Source organism: Ambystoma mexicanum, chromosome 4p (assembly GCF_040938575.1).
Source record: "Ambystoma mexicanum isolate Mex_15411 chromosome 4p, UKY_AmexF1_1, whole genome shotgun sequence".
NCBI classification, from domain to species: domain Eukaryota; kingdom Metazoa; phylum Chordata; class Amphibia; order Caudata; family Ambystomatidae; genus Ambystoma; species Ambystoma mexicanum.
Window position 1 is genome coordinate 272,162,823 of NC_090927.1, and position 25,531 is coordinate 272,188,353.

Genomic DNA, 25,531 nt, shown 5'->3' on the forward strand with positions numbered 1-25,531 from the left:
TCCCCAGTTTCTGCATTCAAATAAAACTAAACATTTTCACATATGCAGCTAGAAGGCTGATTCTAAGTTTAAAACTATGACATTTAAACAGTTACAAAGGCATGTGACACCAAACATAGGTCACTCATTTAATCTAAACATTTTCGATTTTAGTGTCTTTAAATCCAGTGCAACTTAAACTGCTGACTCCATAGCAGTTTTGTTATAAGCATTGTTTTGGGCTCTTCATTTCCCAGATTTTGTAGGCACACAACACTCCATTCTACCAAATGTCTGCTGGTGTCCAGTGAGTTTTTAGATGTGTTGCAATGTTTCAAATAGACAGTTTGAGCCTGCCTTCAGAGAAACACAGGGTGGTTTTAAACTGCCGGCTTTTGGATAGTGGTGAGTACTGGTACTGCACCCATTTTTGGGATTTAAGAAAATGAATTCCCAACAATTCTAGGTTGCATTTGGCAATCAGCATTGCCATTCCCAATGGTTTCAGACTACTGTGCGGGTAGTCCAATGGTGATTTTAAAGCGCTTTGAAGCTAACCGGCGCTACTGTTTTTCCTTTGGCAACCCATTTCCCTCATGGCAACCCGGCCTTTCATTCTCGCACTGGTGGGTGGCAAGTGAGGCAACCATTTCGGTGTGCGCACAAACTGCGCAGCTTTCCTGGATTTCGGCGCAACATGTGGGTTTTCCGCCATCTTGAATTTTCTAAGCCCACAGCACCAAATGTTGTGGCATGATAGCTTAAACGTGGGTCAGGACACCCAACAGCCCGTCTGGAGGGATTCGCACATAGCGTCCTTACCGTCCTGTATGATATTTAGGAACGCCTCCCTTTCTTCTCCCTCCGGGATGCAGTCAGCCGCTGTAGAAGCACACTCCCAAAGTGTATGGCTGAATCTAGCAAGGCTGCAAGTAGCATTAACAGATTTTAACGCCATGCTACATGCCGAAAACAACTTTCTTTGCCATAGCATCATATTTCTTATTGTCCCTGTCCTGTGGGACGGTAGGGTAAGCAGTCTTGACGTCAGTAGAAGATGCTGCCTGTACCACCAGACTTTCTGGGGATGGGCGTGTTGACAAAAACTCCGGGTCTGCAGAAGATACCCTGTATTTAGTAGACAGTTTTTTATTTACTGCCGGGACGACATCTGGGGTTTCCCAGTTCGTCATGATTTTCCTCTGAAGAGCTTTATGAAAAGGCACTACAGGATCCTCCTGTGGACCTTTATCAAGAATATCCGTAAGGTCATCTTGTTGGAAAGCCTGTGAAGGTGTTGACCACCCCATAAATTCTGTGATCCTGGCCATTAAGGCTCTATAGGGGGTTTCAGCATGCTCCCCCGGGTCGGGTCTAGCAAACTCCACCTCAGGGGAAGTGTCTAACCCACTTGCCTCATGTAAGGAATCATGGAGGCCAGTTTCAATAAAAGTATTGGGCAGGGATATATTCCATTTTCTGGTTGCCTTTATAGAGGTTGTCAAGCAGGGGTTACAAGGTTGGGTGCTAGCCCGTTACAGGCTGTCCTGGGTTCTGCTTCCCCATCCACTTTGTTGGCCCGGTCTGTAAATGAAGTCTCTAGTTAGAAGACCAACTGATCTACACAGAAGACCAATATAAAACACAAACATGAGGGGGGGGGGTAACCTTTAAATCGGGATTCTTGATTTTCTTTAGGTTCAGCTGCATTAATCAAGACTGATGCCTTTGCCATATGTAGTTCTTTGACCTTTATAGATCTTGAGGGAGCTCCCTCGTTGCATTGTCCATAGGTGCTCAAGGTGCGCCAGGCCGCTCCACTTGAGCCACTATGGGTGGTTGGTCTGCAAGGTTTCCATTTTTGGGGGCTGTTGTACAGTTGGGGCACCCGGACACCTTGTGGTATCCAAGCCTTTTGCTCTGTTGGGTCTGCTACTATGTTCCTCCCATCTTTTTCAAACATGCGGTCTGATTTTCATCATTGTCCTGCCCACCCTATCCGGCATGTTATCCTGTTATTTCAGTCAGTGGTACACACGAGTCTTACATTATTAAGAGGATCAAATTAGTAATTTCCACTGCTTACGAACGGCAAGGTATTTCCCTGCCTGCTGTAGTTAAAAGACGTTTCATTGGGGAGATGTCTGTTTCAAGGGCTGAATGAAGATGCGTGACCTTAAGGAGGAATTTGTAGAACTTTTATTTCAAAGACTCAAAATGCATTTTGACCCACTACAAGTTGTTGGTGGATGAGGTGTTCACTAATTTGCTACTGCTGTACTTGGCTGCAGTTCTGTTATAGTTAGTCCCCCAGGTAACAGAGGGGACCAGCACCTCCAAACATTTCTCCTAGTTTCATCCCTTCATGATTTTTGTGCCCGTCTTTCGAAAAGATTGGTGGAGAGGCGCTTTATGAATAGAGAGTGACAGTCTTCTGAGGTCCTGAAAATCGTAACCACCCCACCCTTCTGTTTGTTGTAAGGAGGAAAATGACACATTTACAACAACTTGCATGTTTCATAAGGCTTTGGGGAATAGGATTGTAGCACGATAGCGAGGATTGGCAATGCCAACAGTTTGGGATTTTATGTAGGCAATAGTATGAAAGCCTGTGTAGACAGGCCAAAGTGCCCAAGAGCCATTTTCAGAGTGTTAATACGTTATGTGGTATATTTGGGTGTAACTGATTGTAATTCATGTTAATAAAAAACTATATTTTTTAGGTTTTCAATCACTCAGTAGGACCACTATATATCCTAAGGCAACAGCTCCCTTCCGCACTGACAACAGACAAAACCTACATTATCAGTGGGATACAGAAGATAGTTTTCATTCACACAGTAGGACCACTATATATTTCCTAAGTCAACAGCTCCGTCTACCGGTGACAAAACGCAAAGCGGACAGTCTCTACTGCACATGACTGCATCGGACAACATACATCTGGCCTTTTATTATATTATATGATGATTGGAAATGTATTTGCAGGCACATCTATAGTGGCATTAACTAACAATCAATAGCAGCAATTGCAAAATAGTGCAAGTATCTGGGCATATAGTAGCAGTGCCTAGCAAATAGCAAATGCCTAATACTAATATACACAAGCCAAAACTGTGGGCTTTGCCAATGATGGTTTTTGAAAGGGTTTCAATGAGGGACATGCATAGCACATCGAGTGGCTGAAGGCAGACGTTAAGACATTTTTAGTACACCATAGTGTGTTTCCAGCTCCAATTAAGTCATTAACTCTCAGAAGCCTGACAGTCACTTAAAGCACAAGGACAAACATGATAAAACTAGTTCAAAGAACACAGGAGGATGTGTTTAGGTTGGAAAGGCAGGAAGTGGGTGGGAATGCCCAAAGGGATTAGCATGTCCATGGTTGGGTAAATAACCAAACCACATACAAGCTTTGTGTCACAACTCCTATGACATTCCTCCCTCGATGCACTCTAATACACTAGTTTTGGCTTACAGGTGGTGCATCAGCAACACCTAATGGCAAAACTAAAAAGTGTCCTTCTTGACTTGACAGAATTAGGACTTCCACAAGCTAATAGCCACAGGGTGAACAAACAAAAAAGCCTTATTGGTAGCCTAGTTGCCTAGTTCCCAAGGACATTAATGCCTCCAACCATCCACACACACCCCAGTTTTATGGTCAACGAGGTTCCTCCTGGATTCAAAGGTTTCAATAGCTGTACTAGTTATGGGTTGGAAATACCCTACAGGGTGCAGATAACACAAGAGGGAACATGCCTAAGTAAACGTCCTGGGATAAGTATTGATCAGCCTAACTCACATTTCCAGGGAGTGAAGTGCCCATGCACACGTCTTCCTCCGATATTTTTTTTTTTATTATTTATTTGCATTTAGCTCATTTACAAGAATAATTTCGAGTAGAACCTTTGCAAAAGAACAAGTTAAAATCCATGTAAAAAGAAAAAGAAAATTTAAACATTTGAAATTACATTATTTTGCATTAGCACACAATACTTTAAAATACTTTAAAATACAATTTAAAATACAGGTGCGAGAGAAAATATACCAATCAATTTACCAACTAGGCATTTCATTCTCCACTCAAAATAAGTTCTTTTTCTATATGCTTACAAAAACTTACTAATTCATAAATTAAACGGTTGTGAGTTCCTTGCATCATGCGAGACCATAAAAACTCGAGGCAATCCTCAAACCCTATATCAACAAATTTCATAAATCTTGCTGTACGTATTTTGTTAAAATGGGGACAATCGAGTATGAGATGCTTCAATGTTTCGTGTGGTTCATTGCACTCATCAAATCGACATCCCACAACAAATGTGGTGGCATTTGTTCGCCAGTTCTTTGTTCTATCTCTAGTATGGTAAAGATTAAATCTAAATCGAATATATGCCTTCCTGGTAGTTTCACAGGGGAATAAAGTGATATGTGCATAGCGAGGGATGCGCTGTTTAACAAAGGCACCATATTCTTCATAAGATTTGTATGTCATAATCCGATCAATAGTTACACACCAGTCTAAATCAAAAAGTTTTTTTTTTTGCATGGCACGGGCGAAGATGGACATCATTCACTGTAATATTCACTTCACTTAAAAGTTGTTGCATTTTCAGTTGATAATTATAAAAGGAAGGAGGACAGTGGGTACCCAGGATCTTATTCAAATCCGCATATAGCGAATTAGTCGGTGGGTAATTCATTTTTGCAAAATGAGATAACTGTCTCCATTTCCATCTAGACGATAGTGCCACCAACCCCAATTCATGACGTATGATGGCATTTGGAATGGACATAGGCAAGAACATTGCTGCTTTTAAAAGTGAACCTTGTAAACAATCCAACATATTAGACATATCACACAAACAAATATCTAGTGCATAAAGAATGATACTCTCAGTCTTCAAGGACATAAATTCAATTAACGGAGTTAATGAAAATTTGCAGAACCGGGTATAAATCCTTTTCATTTGCGAAAGGAGTGTCCTGGTTTTGCATTTGATAATGTCCGTCCATACCTTGATGGAATTCTGATCAGAGAGATGATACCCCAAATAAATGGCGTTGTTAATACAAGATATCTGCGTATCCATAATATGCCATCTAAAACTGCCCTTTTTCTGCTTCACTCCAAATTTCATAATGGCAGTCTTTGCCGGGTTGGGAGTCAAATTGTGGTCCTTTGCAAATTCCTCAAAAAGTGTTAATTTCGTTTGTAAACCTACAGGAGTAGGGTCAAACAAGATAATATCATCTGCAAAGGCGATCCATTGCAAAGATATACTCCCCAACCTTCACAGAGAACAGGTTCATATTTTCCCAGTTTTTATCCAGATCTGCCATGTATAGATTAAACAGGGTTGCTGCAAGGTTGCAGCCCTGTTTCAAGCCCAGTGCTGTTCCTATTGGAGCTGTGGTGCCCCCGTCCTGTGATATTTTTATTCGATAAGATGTATTGATATGCAATTTCATGATCCAATACATTAAATCTTTTGGAATTCCGAAAGCCAACATTTTCATCCACAATAAGTTGCGGACAACATTATCAAAGGCCGCACTCATGTCAATCATTGCGATATATACCGGATTAGAGTTCTTATTTTTTGCTCCAGCAATAACGTGCGCAAGGATAGTAGCATTTAGAGTGGTACTCATATTCTTTCTGAAACCCGTTTGAAATTTAGAATAAAGACCCTTGGACTCAATAATTTTCTCCAAATCGTGAAGAAGTAGAATCGCAAAGATTTTAGCCTCGGTATCGATTAGAGAAATCGGGCGATAATTTTCAGGACAGGAAGGATCACCCCTCTTAAATATCGGGACTATGTTTGCAGTTAACCAAGATGGTGGAATTTCCCCAGAGTTGAAGATGGTTTCGAATTTGGTATTTATAATTTCTGCCCACATGGCAGGGTCCGCTTTATAGAGACAAGGGGGAAGCCCGTCTGGTCCTGCAGCCTTAGAATACGACAGCCTCGAGATTGCCCAAATGATGTCTCTAATGCTCCAATTAAGCCGAGGGATCCTGGTAGAGTCTAGCAATATACCAGGAAGAAATTGGAACTTATAAGGTAGTTGATATTTTGCAGTTATATACGTCTGCCATGTCTGAGCGGAAATACAATTTGGCATAGATAACACGGCATTTTTTGGGTCAGCTTTTAGAGTACGCCATATAACTCGAGTGTCATGTGACGTGATGGCACGGATTAAAGTACAGTTCTCTTCATTGTGTCTCGAGATCCGGGCAAATCTTAAGTTTTGTTTGTACTGTGAGATGATTTGATTCCGCCTTTCTCTGAGTCTTTCAGTGCCTAAAACATTATATTTTAATTGTCTTAGGGCTTTGTTTTTTTCCCTTTTCAACAGCTTGCATTTCTGATCGTAGATGTGTGTATGTTTCGCACTACTGCGGTTTTTACAAAATTTGAGCAAAACGGTGTCAACTATTTTGGAGTAATCCCTATCAGATAGTTTTATTCTTAAATTGACACCATATTGGTCAACTCGCAGTGTTTCTCGAGATATGTGTTTAACAATCTGATCGCACAAGCCATTGTTCCACCTGATTGAGTGCTGAGGGCGATCAACTTCTACTGCTGTTAGTGAACTATTTGCTCCTAGCAATTGACATTTCAATTTCAATGATGTTATAAGTTGTGCATGATCACCGATCAATATAGGCTCTATTACTAATGGGGCCATGTGAGCTATAAGATTACGAGATACAAAGATAAAATCTATCATTGACTTCTTAACTCCTCTTTCCCATGTAATTTTTGATTTCATATCGTGTGTCGCCAAGAGATCCATGTCCCAATCAGTTAAGAGTTCTCTAAACTTGGCTCCTCTAATGCATGCTAAGGTTGCGAGTTTGGATAGACTAGTTTCATTCACATTTCTACAGTCACAATTAAAATCGCCACCAAGAATGATCTCACAGTTCTGATATATACTAGCGGAGAGTTCCAAGCATGCTTCAAGATCGTCAAACATCTCTTCAATAGTTAAATTGGCAGGGTTCCAATATAATGAGATGATGATTAATGATGGATATCTAATTGAGGGTATATTAAGATGAACCCCTAGTAAACTCGGAGAGTTCCAAACTAAATTAGGTTGGGCTTTAAATGAAGTATTTATTGCAATCGATAAGCCCCCAGATGGGCGGCCTGATAAATGTCTCTTAGCTAATGAGTTAAAAGTAACATAACCAGGGATAAGTAGAGGTTCTGTTTTCATCGACTCTTGAATTATGATTATAGTTGGTCGTTCATCACTGATAAGATTGAGATACCAGTTCATTAAATTCACAAAGCCACACGAATTCCAGGATATGATTTTAAGTTCTTTGTGATTAGATATCTATGTGACTGGTTTTGTAGGTAGTGAAGTAATATTAGAAGACAAAATGGCCAAGAGCATAGGTTCCAGCCAAGGAAGGCCATTTGTTTGAGCTACAACTTTCAGAATCTCAGCCAAATCAAGTCCAGAGCCCATATTTGTTTTAACAATGGGTACGGTCATATCAATACAATTTCCATCGATCACTTTTGGTGGATCTAGGAATAGAGCAGCATCATCCTCGGATCCGAAGGTAAGTAATACCAAACCCTCTCTTTTTATTTCCTCCCGATTGGACCAAATAAATTTCATTACTGCCTCAGAACCAAGATAACATAGGGCCCTGAAGTTGTTGATTCTGGCCAGGGAGACTCTGGTAATATCATTGGATTTAACCATTCTCAATTGAGGTATTTTTGAGAAAAGGGAGAAGATAAATGAACGATTAATACGTTTATCTACCAATTCCTCAGCATTTCCTTCAAATCCTATGATGTATTCCTTCATCTCATCTGACTGCAAGGGCCTGTGTGAAATTGGCGCTGAGACAACTGGAGTTCCTGCTTCAACAGCAGAATTGATTAATAAATTATTAGGTTGTTTTAATAAGATCTTGCTATGATTGTTTATGTTCTGATTGTCCATATAGAAAGTTTTACTCAGAGCTACAGAGGCTTCGCCATTTTTATACAAGAGAGGATTGGTATTCATGTTTTGTGATCGTGTACTGCTTTGCGCAGGGCCATGTATAAATATACGATTTGGAGTCATTGCATTATCAATTGATCCAGTTTGATCGAAACAGCTGAACTTAGGACTCTCCTTATGAAGCACAGCCGATGCCTCAACCAAAGTAGTTCTTTTTCCCCGTGCCATTTACTGCAATTACCGACTTCGTCATATTCACCTCCTCTTCTATGTTATTAGTTATTTCATCTACCTCTACCTTCCCTATTTTACCAATGCCATTTACAGCAACTAAGGGTATATTTTTAGGCTGTTCAGAGATATTGTTCGCAGAGAGTTCAGTAGTCGCATCCCTCGAACATACTTCACTATAGGTTTTCCTAGTTAGTGAAATCGAATTGTCACTACCATGAGGGCCCGAGTGAATAATGTTGTTTTTCATCGTACGGCATCTCCCTATAATCGGGAAAAAGTCCCTTAAGTTACTTTTTACTACAGAGCCGATAACAGGTTCGATTAAAGTTGTTGCACATCCGTTGTCCTGATTATCTAACACCTTTAGAGACATTTCACATAATTTTGATTTGATCAAAGGTTTAGAAATCGTAATTTCCTCAGATATACTATTCACTGGATTAACGGTGCCAGTCTTAAGATTAGCAATCTGAGGAGGGACAGCACCCGTCATTAGTGACTTGGCAATAATACCATTTTGACTTACTTCCTCCGATGAATTAGTAACCGGGGTAAGAGCATCTTGGCTTTCTTTGGACAGTTGTCCTACATCAATATGATCTTCATCGATTAATTCTATACTAGGAACCAAGTAAGTATCCTTTCCACGTCCTTCATTCTTATGTAATAGTGCTTCCTTCCTACGCTTAGCATATCTCTTAACGGCTCGCAAGTGATTTTTTTAACTCGACGGGACATAAAAGTAAAAGGTTCCTCAGAAACACAGTGTTCTGTCTCTGTTTTTTTTTGTGATTCAATTTCTTCAAGGAGAGCAGATGGGCTATCAGGAAACCGCATTAAAGGTTCCATTTTGATGAAGTGAGTTGTAATTGTGAAATTCAGTGCATCGACTGATGCCTTAATTTCTTTCAAATCATTGTCGCACTTACATTTCACAGGTTCAATTAATGCGTCCTGATTGCACTGTTCCAAACTGTTTACATATAAATCGTGCCTCCCTGCCTCTTCATTGCTATGGCCTTGTCCTCTAATTTCAGATTGAATGGATCTTAGGGTGTCAACTGCAGTGATAAACCCCTCGATTTTATCCATTTTGGAGCAAATATAATGCAAGATGGCCTTAGTTTCCTTTAATTCAAGATGAGTGAGCTTGTGACCCTTGTCAAGGAGATCTAGAATTTTGGTGATCACCGGAAGAGGGGTTGGGGATTGATTTTCAATTCCGCGCACACTATTCGTACCTACTCCAAGATCCTCAATTGATACTTTGTTTGAAACATTAAATTGATCAGGCGAGAATGAAAGCGTGCGCGGAATTGCTCCAATTGGTGCCTCATCCGATACATCATCATCTATTTTGGTATGATAACTCCTATTAGTATTTCCAATGGTGCCCGAATTTGTTGTGCCATATACTAGTGGAGTCATCATACTAATAGTTTGATTGACTTGTGCATTTAATGCAGCCATCTTCTGCAAGGTAGTACTAAATTGCACTTTGTTAGGGGTACATGAATCCGATCGAATCATACTATCATTCGTATTTACATCAACAATCTCTTTTTCCTCAACCTTTGTTGGGGCATACATAGAAACAGAGGAAGTAGCATGCACTTGGGCTACATGAGTAGAGCAGTTACCAGTATCTAAACAAACCACAGGGACAGTAGGTATATTGTCATCTACCATGTCAACTAATGGCACTTCATGATATGAAGTTCGACCCTTGCATACCGTAGAGTCAATGCTGGAAGATGCTAAAATATTAGTTATTGCCTCAATGCAACTCCCACTTCGCAGGCCATTGGCCATTGTAAAGAGGAGGTACACCAAATATAAGAATACCTTTTACAAAATATCAAAAAAAAGCAAACACCTTTCCTAATGATGGGTCAGAGAATTAAAACGTGATGTAACAACCTTCTCAAAGTAAGCAAATAATTCAGCACTGTGCGCTATCAAAAAACAATGCTTCTCAAGAACTTAGCTCGTGCCAGTTGCCCAGGTCACAGCCAAACAGCACAACAGCGACTCCAGCCCTTACTGCCTCCAGGGCTTAACGCCGCAAGGGTAGTTGTGCCGGCGATTTCAGTGCTGGTTGAAGTCACGTGACCAAACACGTGTCGGAGTTCAGCTCCGCCCCCTCCAGGAAGCGGTTACTGCAGCAAGAGCAACGCTCGCAGTGCTGCCAACGGGGTGCGCAGGGTGAAAATGCTAAAATGACACAGCGCTCCTTGTAAGAGTGAAAGAATCCGCCTCACGGGTGGATATACTAATGAGGTGACATGGTGAGGATGCAGCCAAGGTGTTTTTAGTGCGTTGGGTGGCTTGGCTGATGGGTCTTTGTGCCGGATGATGAGGGGCAGCCACCTGCAAAGTGATGAGCAAGCTATTTCATGCCTTTCCTTCTAGGGTGTTTGTTTCCTCAGAGGTAAGAATTTCCTAATGCTAAATAGTTGGTTAGGGTAGAATTATATTATCTCTACTTCGGTTTCAACTCTCTTTTAGAAAGTGTTTTTAGTTGGCTAATGGTTTTGCTGATCAGCCCATGTTCGGATTAACTCCCTGCTTGTGTACTCCTTTAAATCTCTTATTCTCTTCATCTACCAGGCTGGCTCACTACCAGTATATGAGCTGTGGATCAATAATCTCAATTATAGCCTTCATCTTCCTATGACCCCCCGCCCCCCTCGCCATGGTTTTGCAGGTGCATCAGTTTCTACCCATAACAGGTTGTTGCCAGTGTTCAAATAACCATGGCTCCTGCGAGCGGAGGCTGCAACTAGGGACACGGATATTGTTCTAACAGTCGAATTACATCTATTACGTCCTTCACAGATCTTGGGTTGCCCTCATGTTGAACATCATGAGTCTTCGCCAGGGAGGGATTTGATGGCTGAGTATTCCACTTTGTACCACCTCCAGTAGTTGTCTAACAGAGCAGGTGTCTCCCCCTGGTGTCCCACGGCTAATTAATACAACCTCTCGCCATGACACGTGCCTTTGTTAAACTGTAAACAAATAGGGGTCCTTTCTAAGGTGTTTGATTGCATCTTGAGTGAATTCTGAAAGTGCGAACACTAGACTTCTCTTTAACCGATTCTCTTTACACCTTGGCACAACTTAATGTGGGATCACAGTACAATTCCAGCACAAATCAGGTACAGGTTGTTGACACTATCATGACCAGGCACTACTGTAAAATGTTACTGGCGGACCAAGCATAACTTTAAGATATGCTCTAGTCACACAAATCAATCAGCAGGTCTGTGTGGGAAGTATACACAGCTTTCCAAATGCAGTAAAAATACCCTCCCTCCAAACGGCCCTGCACCAAAAAAAAAAAAAAAAAAAAAAAAAAAAGGCCCAGGATCAACAAGCCCATCTCTGTGAATGAGGAGCAAGTTCTCATGAACATAAGCCATGAAAAGACACATGCGTGAACTTTGTTAGTGAGGAGGCTGGGCATTCTAAATAGAATGGATGAACATAAACGAGAAATTGGATGAAGATTCTACATTAAGAGCATTCAACCATTGGTTTCCTGTCCCACTCCGAAGTGCTAACTATTCTAACAAGTTGGGAGAAGGAGAGTGCTTCAGTTAAAGCCAATCGCTGTATGAACTAGAATGACATGCATTACTTACCGTAAAAGCATTTCTGATGATTGTATCTGCTTAGATTCACATGCTGTGCATGTGGTCCGACATCCAGTGGTAACCGCAGAGTATTGCATCTTGTCTTTCGGGGGACCGAAAGGGCACGTCGGCATAGGTGTGTCTGAAACACTATCCCTATCGTGACGTGTGTAGTACCCAAAATCCCTCACGCGCCGAGGTCCCTCCGATTGTATTTTTTCTGCCATGAGGGACCACAAGGCTATAGTGAGTGAGTACATGAAGAAAAGATGTCTTAGTACTGCTTGTCCCGCCTGAGAATCAGACCTAGATGAGTGTCTAGGCAATAGTGTTTCGTAAAGGTGTGTACAGAACTCCATGTTGCCGCTTTGCAAATGGACTCTAGGGGAACATTTGCAATGAATGCTATGGATACCCCAGTGCCTCGAGTAGAAGGTGCTCTAGGCTTGAAGGGCAGTTCTCTCTTTGCAAGAGTGTAACAATGTGATGCATTTGACAATCCACCTTGATATTGCTGATTTAGAGACAGGGTCCCCTTCTCTACCAGCTGCCACTGAAACATTGTTTAGTTTTCCTCAGTGGTTTGGTTCTATCCATGTACAACATGACTGCCCTTCGCACATCCAAGGCTTCTTTCGGCCATGTTAGTAGGTGTCTGGAAGAACGTGGGTAGTTCGATTGACTGGTTCACATGGAACTTCCAAATGAATTTCGGCGCAAATCTGGGATGTGTGTGCAGAAATACCTTGTCTTTGTGGACTGTAACAAAGGGGTCCAAAACCGAGAGGGCCTGTAGTTCGCCAACTCTTCTGATAGAAGTGATAGCTACTAGAAAGGCTGTCTTGCAAGTCAGGTCTTTCAGACTAGCTTTATGCATAGGCTCAAAAGGGGGTCCCATGAGCCTAGTTAAAACCACATTTAGATCCCACCCAGGGGCTGGGTGAGTGATGGTGAGATAAATTCTTTTAACCCCTTCCATAAAGGCTTTAATCACAGGTATTTTCCACCACGACACCTTTTGCTGTGACGTGGTGTAGGCTGACAATGCCACTAGGTGAACCTTTAAGGAATTGAAGACTAACCCAGAGTCCAATAGATGGGTTAGATATAACACAATGTGTGTAGGCGAGCAATCAGTGGGATTGACGCCTTTGGAATTGCACCAGATGACAAAATGTTTCCATTTGCTGGCATAGCAATAACGTGTGTTAGGCTTTCTTGCCTCGCTCAGTATGTCCATGCATCTCTGAGGGAGTTGCAGATGTCCAAACTATGGCCTCACGAGCCAGGCTGCTAGGTTCAGAGTTTGTGGGCATGGGTGCAGAGTCTCCCCCCTGTCCTGAGACAACATGTTGTACGGGCAGGGCAGCTTGACTGGTGGGGAGAGGGACATTTCCATCAGGTTCGCGAACCAGGGTTGGCGGGCCCACATGGGAGCCACCAGAATCATGTTGACTGGTTCCTGGTTCATCTTGTGTACTATCTTGTTCAGAAGGGGAGTTGGGGGGCGGGGGGGGAAGCGTAGACAAATTTCCCCGACCAAGTTATCTAGAGACCGTTCCCCTTGGATCGGTTCTGGGGGTACCTGGAGGCGTAATCTTGGCATTGGGCGTTCTGAGTAGCGAACAGGTCGATCTCTGGAAACCCCCATTCTGCGAAGACGTTGGATACAATGTCTTCGTGCAGTCGCCATTCGTACTCTTCTGGCAGAGGAAAGTCTCTACTGAGTACGTCTGCCAGAAGATTTAGTTCCCCTGGAACATGTTGGGATATCAGGAACATCTTGTGTTTGAGAGCCCATATCCAGATGTTTTGGGACAGCTTGGATAGCCCTGGAGAGTGAGTGCCCCCCTGTTTGTTCAGGTAATACATTGCTGTTGTGCTGTCGGTGTCGGTTAAGACCAGCACAGTCTTCCCTTGCAGTTGCTCCTGAAAGGCTTTCAATACTTTGAACACTGCTAGTAGCTCCAGTAGGTTTATATGGTTGGAAGCTACCTGAGGGGACCACACTCCCTGCGCTGCCTGCTGAAGCAGGTGAGCCCCACCCTCCACCCCGTGAGAGATGCGTCTGTCGTGAGAGTGGCTTCCACTGCAGGGGTGGTGAAGGTTTTCCCCGGAGGTTCTCCCTTGACCACCACTGCAGAGAAAGAACGAGGGCTGGCGAGACAACTAACAGATCTTCCCATTGTCCGCTGGCCTGACACCACTGGCTGTTGAGCCACTCTCGCATGGGACGCATGCGCAGCCGCGCGTGGGGAACCAAGTATATGCATGACGCCATCATTCCTAGCAAACGCATAGCTTTGCGTACCGTCACCTCTCGACTGGCTACATACTGTGGAACCTGAGAGAGCATGTTCTGAACCCTCTCGCTGGAAGGGAAGACTAGACAGTCTTCCGTACGAATTAGAGCCCCCAGGAACTGTTTTACTTGGCTGGGGACTAAGCTGGATTTCTTTTCGTTGATAGAAAATCCCAGGCTGAACAGTAGGTCCACTGTCTTTTGGGTGTTTGAAAAACAAACGTTGAACGAGTCCCCCGTGATGAGCCAATCGTCGAGGTAAGGGTAAACTGGAATAGAAAGTCTGTGCAGGTGTGCCGCTGCCACGACCTTGGTAAACGCCCTTGGCGCCGAGGCTATGCCGAAGGGGAGTACCTTGAACTGGTAGTGTTTGTCCTGAATCACGAACCTTAGGAATTTTCTGTGCGCTGGCAGCATTGAAATATGAAAGTATGCATCTTTCATATCCAATGTTATCATGAAGTCCCCTGTTTTAGCAATGGGATCACCTCTTGCAGTGTTACCATGCAAAACGTCTGGGGCTTTATGAACTTTGGGCGCAGGTCTAGAACAGGACGCATGGTGAGATCCTTTTTGGGTACAAGGAGGTACGCTGAATAGATACCCTCGTTTACCTGAAGAATCGGGACAGCTTCTATGGCGTCTTTTCCCAGCAGCGCTTCCACCTCTTGGATCAGGATCACAGATGTTCCGGTGAAAGGCGTCGATGTTTCAGCGGTCTGAACTGTGGAGGTCGGGCGAATTCCACGCAGTAACCGTGGGCGATCGTCTTTAAGACCCACTGGTCTGAAGTTATCCCCTCCCATGCCTTGAGGAAAGATGTTAATCGCCCCCTGACCGGGCAGACATGGGAGGGGACCTGGACTTGGTCATTTCTGACCCGAAGTTGACGCTCCTCTGGAATTGGAGCCTCTGCCTCCATTCTTTACGCGCGTCTGACCCCTCTGGGGGTAGTAAGTGGGGCTTGCAGCCGGTTGACTTGAGTTGAAGTTGCCCGTGCCGAAATTGTTTTGAGGGGCGCAGGCCTGTCCTCAAAAGGACCGTTGAGAATTACTGCCCTTCTGTGAAGAGGGTTTCTGGGAAATTTGGTGCAGCGACAATAGTCTCGTGCTCCTTCTTGGCTGTCTCCAACGCATTGTCTACCGCCTACCCGAAGAGGTTGGCCTCTTCAATGTGTTTGCTGATAATGGATGCCTGGTTCTCAGGCCTGAAGCCCGACGTGCACAGCCACGCGTGCCTCTTTAGGAGAGGTCCCTGCGCAAGAGACCTGCCTCCTGTCTCTGCGGTGTCCAGGGTATTCTTTACCACATTCTGATTGGCAAGTTTGCCCTCCGAGACAATGGCGAGAAGCTTGGCTCTGGTTGGTTCCGGGACCTCTTGAAGGCCTTCCCGGAGTAGGTTCCATTGCACGTCGACGTAACATTGTGTTATTGGCAATCCGGACAGTATAGGCTGCCGCCAACGTAACCCGTTTACCTAAGGCATACAACCTTTTGGACTCTTCTCCTGTGGCAAGGGGGATCCCCTGCTCTCTTGCGAGTGTTGGTCACCACCAGCGAGTCTGGGATTACGTGTCCTTTGATATAAAGCGGGTCTGTGGGGGAGGGTCGGAAAGGTTTCGACCCTTGGGTTCACAGCCCTAGTCTGAGCGGGTGTAAGGAAGGGTCCAGCCGTCTCTTTACAGAGCTCAAGAGAGGGATAGACTGGCTTGCCGGAGGCTTTTCATTAATAATGTCCTCCGCGAAATCCTGTTCGGGCAAGGCTTCAAGCGTGGCAATTTGAAAGAATTCTGCTGCTTTTTTCAACATGTTGTTGAAAGCCATTTGATCATCCACCGGGGAAGCTTGTCGAATCGGGGTGGATGGGGGAGAGTCGAGGCAAACGATATCAGAGTTGTGATCGTCCTGCTGGGTGTCCTCCCAGTTGTCCGTTGCTCCTTGATCTTCCCCATAGTTGTCCAGAAAAGAAAACTCCTCTTCTTCTGTATAGATGTCTCCATACATGTCCATCTGGACATCATCTTGATAGTCAACTTGGTGTTGGACATCTAGGTGTTGGACATCTTGTGTTTGAGGGTTAGGGTCTACCCGAGCTTTTTTCAGCGGAGGTTGATCAGAAGCCCTGAAAAACTGCTCCAGCCGATCCATACACCCCTCGAATTTCTCCGTGGTCCACTTGGATGACCCAAATGGACCTAGCTGAGTAGGAACCGTGTTCTTGTGATGCTGGAAACGTCTAAATAAGCGAAACAAAATGCTTCCAGCCCACAGAGCATGATTGACCAATCTCTGGAAGGTGGCAGGGGCATTCTTTAACCCAAAAGGCATGACCCTAAACTGGTAGAGTCCCTCTGGGGTGGAGAACACCGTCTTTTCCTTGGCATGGTCCGTCAGAGCTATTTGCCAATAGCCTGAGGTGAGGTCAAAAGTGCTCACAAATTTGGCAGCACCTATGGTGTCCACAAGCTCATCAGCCCGGGGCAGTGGGTGCACGTCAGTTTTGGTGACGGCATGGACTCCTCGGTAGTCCACACAGAACCTCCAATCCTTGGTACCGGCCTGGGAACTTGCCTTGGGGACAAGGGCCACTTGACTGGACCAGGAACTGGTTGAGGGTTCAATAACACCCAGATACAACATCTTGGCGACCTCAGCCTGGATGTGGTTCTTAACCATATCTGACATTCGGTAGCTCCTGCTCTTGACAGGCACGCTGTCACCAGTGTCAATCTCGTGCTTACACCACAGTGTAAGGCCTGGCATCAGCGAAAACAGAGAGGCATACTGCTGGAGCAAAGTCCTGCAGGCCCTCTGCTGCTCGGTTGTCAAAGCTGGAGAGAGCTGCATCCCCTCCACTGAGCCATCCTGAGGGTTGCTATGCAGCAAATCAGGAAGGGGCTCACTCTCATCCTCTTCTCGCTCTGAAGCCAGCAAGAGACATGAGACTTCTGTTCGCCGTGGAACGGCTTGAGCCTATTAACATGGAATACCTGAGGGGGTACCCCTGGGATTCCCATGTCAACCAGATAATTGAACTCGCCCATCTTGGAGACTATCCGGAAGGGTCCAGTCCATTTCTCTGCCAATGCCCGAGGATTGGTAGGCTCCATCACGAGGACCTCCTGTCCCGGAGTCCACTCCACTTGCGATTCTTTAAGGTCATGCCAGTATTTGTTCAATTCCTGGCTGGCCTTGAGATTCGCCGTTGCTTGTCCCATCATCTGTGTCATCCTCCGTCTGAGGCCTAACACATAGTCCCCCACTTGCTTGGCGGGACCGGGAGGGGCAGCTTCCAAGCCTTCTCTGATCAAGGCGAGGGGCCCCCTCACAGGATGTCCAAAGAGCAACTCAAAGGGGCTGAAATCAACACCCTCTTGAGGTACCTCTCTATAAGCAAACAGCAGGCATGGCAGGAGGAGATCCCATTTCCTCCTTAGAGGCTCTTCCAAAGCACCTAGCATGCCCTTGAGAGTTTTATTAAACCTCTCAACCAGACCATTGGTCTGATGGTGGTAAGAAGTGGAGAACTTGTAGGTTACCCCGCACTCTTTTCACATGGTTTTCATGTAACTAGACTTGAAGTTGGATCCTCAGTCAGAGACAACCTCCTTGGGGAATCCAACTCGGGTGAAAATGCCCAGGAGGGCCCAGGCAACCACCTTGGCGTTAACAGTCCGAAGGGGTATAGCCTCAGGGTACCTGGTGGCATGATCTACCAAAACCATGATGAACCGATGTCCACCTGACGTGGGAGGGTCAAGGGGACCGACGATGTCGATGCCCACCCTCTCAAACGGTGTGCCAACCACTGGCAATGGCTGCAGTGGGGCAATGACACTGCCTCCAGTCTTGCCAGACAACTCACAAGTTGGGCAGGTCCTGCAGTGGGACTCCACTTCTACTCCCATCCGAGGCCAGTAGAAATGGGCAGAGAGCCTCTGCTTAGTCTTCCTGGTACCAAGATGACCAGCCAAGGGCACCTCATGCGCCAACTGCAGTAGGAAGGGCCTGTAAACCTGGGGTACCATCAACCTCTTGAGGGCACCAGGTTCAGGCTTAGTTGGCTCACTAACAAGGAGCTCACCCTCCCAATAAATCCGGAAAGTCCTAGGCACTTCGCCTTGTGCCTGGGACAGGGCCCATTTCCTCAGACCCTCGAGAGAGGGACACTCTCTGCCCTTTGCAGAAGTCTGCCCGGGAGGGTCCCCCTTCAGCTAACAAGCATTGAAGATCGGGATGATCCTCCAGGTTGAGAACCTCTCCCACAGGAGAGTCTTCTGGCTCTTCTCCCACAGGAGAAGAGACGGGGTTTGCCACTGGACCCAGCCCGTCCGGGGCATGGATCTCAATGGGTGCTGTAGGAACAGCAGGAAGAGACGGGGCTCCCTCCACAGAGGTGGCCTTCTGGCTCTTCCTTCGTCGTGCCTTAGGCCGTGACTTCGGCTTGGGTACCCGACTCACTGCCAGACCCGGTGTCACCTGTGACCTAGTGACCGCAGCAGCAGTCATGGGAAGACCATCCGCGATCAATCCCAACTCGACTAGATCGTTACCCAACAGAAAGTTAGCAGGGACGTTGTCCTGAACCAGGACAGGAAGCTTTGCTGTCTTGTTTCCAATTACGAGTGTGACTCGGGCTACAGGCGATAATTTGGGAGGCCCGCCAGCTAACCTGGTGGTTCTCAGAGGAGCATCCTCATAGTCCTCTGGTTTGAGCATGGTCCTGTCCACCACTGTCATGCTTGCCCCAGTGTCTCTCAAACCAGTAGAAGGCTGGCCATTCAGGAGGACACTTCTCAAAAATCTACGGGTGTTCTGTGGGATAGTCGCCAGTACTTCTGCGTACTGGTCCCAGGCCCCAAAGGACACTAAGGAAATCTTAGAGGAGGGGAGGACAGTGGCCTCCACCTCAGACATGGGGTAAGGGTAGGTCAGGCTGACAGCCTGTACTCCGAGTGCCTTACCTTTACACTTGGAGTCACCACTTTTGTGATCCAGAGCCCCACAGTCCCAACAGGTGCCGGGAGTGCGGGGTACGGTACTGGAACCACCGGGAGCCTGCTTTGGTTGGTGGACCACTACTCTTATTCCCACCCAAAGAGGACTTATCCACACTGGATTTTTGGGTCTTAGGAGAGGAGGGTTTAGGTTTATTCAACTGACTGCTTTTGGGACTCCTCAGCTTTCTGAGAGGCCCCCTTTTCTTTTTCTTTGTCCTTCCCTCTGGAGTCCTTAGGGGACACCCGGTGGGAGACCCACTTGTCAGCCAACCTAGCCAGCTTAAAGGGATCCAAAATGTTCTGGTCAGCAACATACTGACGCTGCTCCGGTGAACAGGCTTCAGAAAAATGCTCAAAAAACAGGTGGGACAATTCAACAAAAGTTTTCACCTGGTAACCATCAATCCACCCCATCATATTCATGTGCGCAGCACTCACCCAGTCGACCCAAGCACATTCTCTCTTTTCTTAAAATCCCTGAACCTTTTAAGGTATTGGGTAGGTGTCTTGCCAAACTAGGCAATCAAAGCAGATTTCATACACTCATTCTGACCCCGTTCTTCCACACTCAGCTTCAGAATACAGTCATATCCAGTTTGAGGCACTCTGCTTAGCAAACACTTAGCCCAATCTCTTGTCAACATCATGAATTGCACAAGCCATTTCAAATGCTTCAATCCATTGGAGGATATCAGAACCCCCCGAAAACACACCAACCAAATCCTTCATAAATTTAGTGGCTGGGGACCCGACATTCTCACTGGGTTTCGCTGAAGTCTCCACTCAAGCTTTCTCTAGATGGATTCTCTGACATTCAGTGTCCTTGTCTTTGAGTTCAAGATCCCTATTCGAGTTCAACCTGTTGAGCCAGCTCCTCTTTCTTAAGCTCAGCATCTATTTCCAACTTGCGATATTCCAAGGCCAATTTCATCCTTAATAACTCAAGTTCCAAGGAATTGCTGGGGTTCGGAACAGAGGCAGCAGGAATGGCGGCATTCCCAGAAACAGATTCAGTAGAAACCCCAGGGGCAGAGTCCTCATTGGTTGCATCCCCCCCCCTCATCAAGAGTTTCACCATCGGTCTGTAGTCCACCAGGGCAGCTATCAGCTCAGCCCTAGACTTATCCACAAAGTCTAACTCCCTGGCTTCACAAGCACTCTGGAGAGCCTCTAAGCTCATCCGAGTCAATTTACCATTTGCAATAGACTCCATTGCTTGTAATGCAGTTATTTTGTACACACCCAAACCTTAATCTAATAAAGTGTGGATATTTTGTAAGTACACTGAGTCTTAAAACCATAAGCATCCCACCGCTGCCACCAGTGTAAAGACTGGTAGGGGGTGTCTGTACTTCCGCTCTCTATATGGTAGAGGAGAGGCACAGCAGACCCCAGCCAAGATTCTCTATTACGGTAGCAATGGACGAGCAATCAAGGCCTAGCTTCTCAGGAGGTGATGCAGGCTAGTTCTTAAGTACAGTGTAGTCCCCGGACTCCCACAAAGGAATGTGCACACACTGTATTACTGAAAACACATTCTTTATATAATTAATATTCAAAGGTATGTACACAATCACAATAACACACTTTGTACTTGGAAGTCAATAATGATAAATATATACACGTCTAGAGTGGTACCACTTATGTTATCAAATCTCATTAAAGTGCATCAACTGTACGGTTAAAATGTCACACAGATCAATAACGAGTAAACCAGCAATAGAGATAGGAAGGAACGCAAGATGGTTGAAACAATAGGCAGAATGCTGACCCCTACCACTAGGCACAGTTCTGTGTGGAGATCTCCCCCCCCCACCTGGGCAACCTGTAAATAAAGATATATAGCACAAGCCCAGTCCATATATTGTCCGATAGTCTTACTTCTTCCTATTAAGGTTTTACCCCCCCAATGTACCTGGTGGAGTAGAGTTCTCCAACGATGCGTCGACCGATCCTTCTTGAGTGCCTCCCTTTCAGGCGGGAGCCACAGGTCGAACGTCCGACGGTGAACAGGGTGAACTACGGCAGGGAAGTGACAGCTTCTCTCCTAGCGGTGCACATCGACGACAGAGCGTTGGGTCCTGCAAGGAGGAGGCGTGCGGGGCACTTCAGTGACGATAGTTCTGGTCCGCAAAGAGATGATGAAGAACTGTGGCCCAGCAGGGGCGTCGAGTCGTCGGCGTCTGTGGTCTTTAGGTGGCGGGAAACCCACCGGTGGATGCTCCTCGCCGCGTCGACGGTCGGGCCTTCTCCAGCGGGAGACAAGCGGAGGACTATGCAGGCAAGAGCATCCGATGATCAATGGAAGTTCATAGGCAAACGGGAGCATGGGGGCTCCGGTCGTCGACAGTGGCGGACAAGAGTCTGAGTGCTTCTCCTTGGAGTTGCGCAGCAGTCCCCGTATCGGGTCGGCAGCCCGTCAAAGGTCTGTCTACCAGGGAGCGTTGGCAAAGATCAGCTGTGCACGATGGTCCCTCGTAGCTCGGGAAGAGGGCGCCTTACCAGGTCCTCTCTGGGTCAGTCCTTGGAGGCACAGCAGCTTTCAGATTGTGAAGGAGAGCAACAGCAATTCTTCTCGTCCAGCAGGGCTTCAAGGTCAAGCGTCAGTTAATCCAGTTACTCGTTGTAGTTGACTTCAGCTTCTGAACACGATTCCTAGCAGTGAGAGGTCCCCAGATATACTGTTGATCTCCCATCCATTCCGCTGGGTCACACTCAAGCATCCAATCACGACTACGGGCATTCATGCAGGCAGGCAGCCAATCAGGCACATGAGGTATTCAGGCCATTCACTTCTCTCCAGACACTCACAACAAGTTGTGTATTGGGCCAAGTACCGACCCATTCAACACTCCAAGCTGCATTCATACCGGTTTCGGGTAGGGTTGTCTCAGTCATTGTGTCAACCACCAGATACTAGACACCCACAACACAGAATGCATGTTCGTCACACACTCTATTCACCCAGGTCCCACCCACAGGAGGTACCTACAACATACATCACCGGGAAGGCTCCAGCTAGTCTGACTGGGCCTTCACAACACCACCATATTTGGAACTTCCATCCAACAGCCAGTGAGGGGGAAGGGACAGTCAGGGCTTCCCAGGACTTTGGGAAAACAAGGTAATGGGTAATAGAAAGCAAGAAGCCGCAGGGGCCATCTCGTTTTCCATCAGGAATCAACGGATCCCATTTGCAGGGCCGGGGTATCCCAAAATGGAGGATACTCCGCACACCTGTCAATTTCAGCATGGAGCTGCCACCAGCCCATACCCTGCTCTGTGGGCCACCCACAGGCGCCCAAAAACATACACTAGGGGCAAAGGGTTGTACCCCCACCCATGGGTGCCATAAGGGTATCCCACGGGTCCGTTCACCAAACCAAAAGAAAGAGCTGCACCACCAGGAGTCCCACATGAACTCCTGTGCGGAAAACACGACAGAACACACGATAAAAAGCAGTACTGCGCGGAAAACACGACAGAACACACGATAAAAAGCAGTAAAGGACAAGGATACGGAGGCCCTGTCCCTCCAATGCATTTCCAGCATAACAGTTCTCCGTCATAAGGCGTTGAGAGGATCTTCTCAGGGTGCTTGAGAGGGGTACCTGGCTTTCTTCGTAAGAGTCTACGGGATTGTCTTCCCAATCCGTGGAAAACCTTTCGGTTAACTGTGGGCGGAACCGGTACCAGGCACACCGCCGTAGTAATCCTATTAATGCTCTTACGGATAGTCACCGAATCTTCGGGAGACAACGCCTCGGATGATGTGTCAGCAGTGAAAATGTCCTCCGCGGCTCCAGAAGGGCCAGCGGATGGCTTCTCGGGTAGAGGCCTACTCGTAGTTTTCAGGCCTGTATGGGCCTTGGAAACCTTGGAATCCGTCGAGGTTTCTTGTTCTGAAACTCCGGCGCAATTAGTTTGGGGAGTAGCGCCCTTGTTATGTTTGTTATGCCCAGTCGTCATGCGCTGCAGCGGATGCGAGGAAGGATTCGAATCAGACCGATCCGTGGGCGCCGCTGAAGTTTCCGGCTGACCCGTTGGCGCTTTGGCTTTCTTCGACAAAGTCGTTGAGGAGGGCGCTTGGGTTGTGTACTTTGTGCGGTGCGAATGTACACCCCTGTCACCGGGTGTGGTCCCTGTAGCAGGTCTAGGGTCGGGGACGGGCGTGGCGGCCCTAGAATAGTCCGCCTCAAGGTCTATAAGGTCCGCGTTGTACGTTTGGTCAACTCCTTAAGGGTTTTAGGTTTAAGGAGTTTACACGCCGAACACCGCTTTTCATCTTGCTCTAGGGGGAGACGAGGGTTACACGACGTGTGTTCGTCTTTCCACGGATATCTGACCCTACACACAGGGCAGAATCTAAATGGAGTCCTTTCCATAGCAGAAGGGAAGGGTGACCAGACCAAAAAGGAAAGCAGTGGAAAAGAGGAAAGACATACTAACAGTATGGCAAACCCCGAGCCCACTCTCCCGACTGTGTAGGCCGGCCAGAAGGCCCGACCACGTGGAAGTCCGAACGCCGGATCTTAGGCGCGGAACCCACAGCCGTAGACGATTCCCCCGTAGTCTTTGTCGAAGATGGGCGAAGTGAACGGGGAATAAACCAACAATTCGGTAAGATAAACAATGTCTCATGAAGAGCTCCGCTATAGGGCGACCAGTTATCTGGGTGGAAAAAAATCTGAGGGACCTCGGGGCGTGAGGGATTTTGGGTACTACACACGTTACGCTACGGATAGTGTTTCAGACATGCCTATGCCGACGTCCCCTTTCGGTTCCCCGAAAGACAAGATGCAATACTCCACAGTTACCACTGGATGTTGGACCATATGCACAGCATGTGATTCTAAGCAAATTAACAAGCATCAGAAACAAGTTTAGCATTTCTTCCATTCAAAAAAGCTAAAATTAAAGGTCACTGCAAAGACTAGAATTGTGTATAGATGGCATGCAACACCTGTTGATGGGCGAATATAGCAATGCCTCTGTTGGGTGGTGTCTAATGCAACCCCCATATATTTCCAATCAGTTTTTTCAGGCAGTCTGTACGTTATCTGGACTTCTTTCTTGTTGGAACATAATTTCCCTCCAACCCATGTTTCATAGAATTTAAAATGAAACTAAAGAAACGTGTCAGCAAGCCAGACAAAAACAAAAAGATTAAAGTTCACTTGAAAGTGGAATACGTTTTGTGTGTGCAGGCTTTAGCCAACATAATATTTATAACCACCTATTCCCAAAAGCATGCTAACACCAACCTTCTTACCTTGTTTAGGGTTGATAGCAATTACAGGAGAATGGTCGACCATTGTGTAAAGATTTCGGTCCACGTATTTATCAAGTTCAATTGTCCTATCCAAAGAGCACTCCGTCATTCCATGATCGCTTGTGATAATAACATTCAACACGTCCCACAATTTAGCTTTCTTCAACGCGGTTACAAGATAGCCTACTTTTCTGTCAATGTCTGCAATGATTTCATTCATAAGTGGGTTACTGGGGCCTAAAACATGACCAGTCTCATCAGGCTCCTCCCAATAGAGAAGGCCAAGGTTTATCGGCTCTTCACTTGTAAACCATTCAATTAGCTTCTCAACTCGATATTCAAATGGAATGGACTCATTGTATGGCATATGAAAAAAGGGTCTGGCCCCATGGATTTCAACATCTGTTCCAGGCCACATGGCTGCTCCACTTTTGTGTCCTTTATCTTGGTTGGTGAGCCATATCGGGGTGGCTTCCTCCCAAAACTCTGGCTGGTAGATGTCCAGGTTAGTCATAGAAAATGTTTTGTCCAGTACCGGATCGTACATTTCATTGGCAACCACACCATGACTCTCACTGAAAAGACCTGTGACTAGCGTGTAATGATTAGGATAGGTTTTGGAAAGAAATATGTTGGTAAGCTGTTTAACGTACACCCCATTCTCAATGACATAATGAAAATTAGGTGTTGGAACTCTGAAGATGTAATCCCAACGAAATCCATCAAATGAGACCAATAAAACCTTGTCTTTGTTTTCTTGAAGGCTAAAGGTGTTAGACAAGAGGAGTATGCAGATTGTGAAAAATAGCATGTGCAGTCTGAGAGCCATTATTGTGTGGTGATGTTCATCCAAATGGAAAATTCTTAAACGCCTAATAAGAGAAAAAAAGAAAAATATAGTCTTGGTTACATAATATATCTCAGGCACAATTAATGCATACTAACAGGGTAGCATTACAATTTATAAAGAAAATAATAGTACCACCGGGGGGTCTGCTGTCAGTTCTGTGCCATGAGGGCAAGATTCTGCTTCTTCAGTCAACGTCGGGGCATGTAAATCGGTACCTGCACCATCATTGAGACATTTGGATTAGCTCTCCCCCCTGCATATT

The 25,531-nt window shown here is 46.0% G+C and overlaps 1 protein-coding gene across 3 annotated transcripts in view; it reads right to left on the reverse strand.

The window, feature by feature from the left end:
* ENPP5 (ectonucleotide pyrophosphatase/phosphodiesterase family member 5) overlaps nucleotides 1-25,531 on the reverse strand; it is a 370,444-nt gene that overhangs the window by 188,487 nt on the left and 156,426 nt on the right. For all 3 annotated transcript variants that reach the window (XM_069605801.1, XM_069605802.1, XM_069605803.1), the window contains one exon: nucleotides 24,420-25,291. In XM_069605801.1, coding sequence (XP_069461902.1) covers nucleotides 24,420-25,248 — 829 coding nt within the window. In that variant the 5' untranslated portion in view covers nucleotides 25,249-25,291. The remainder of the gene's footprint in view (nucleotides 1-24,419; nucleotides 25,292-25,531) is intronic.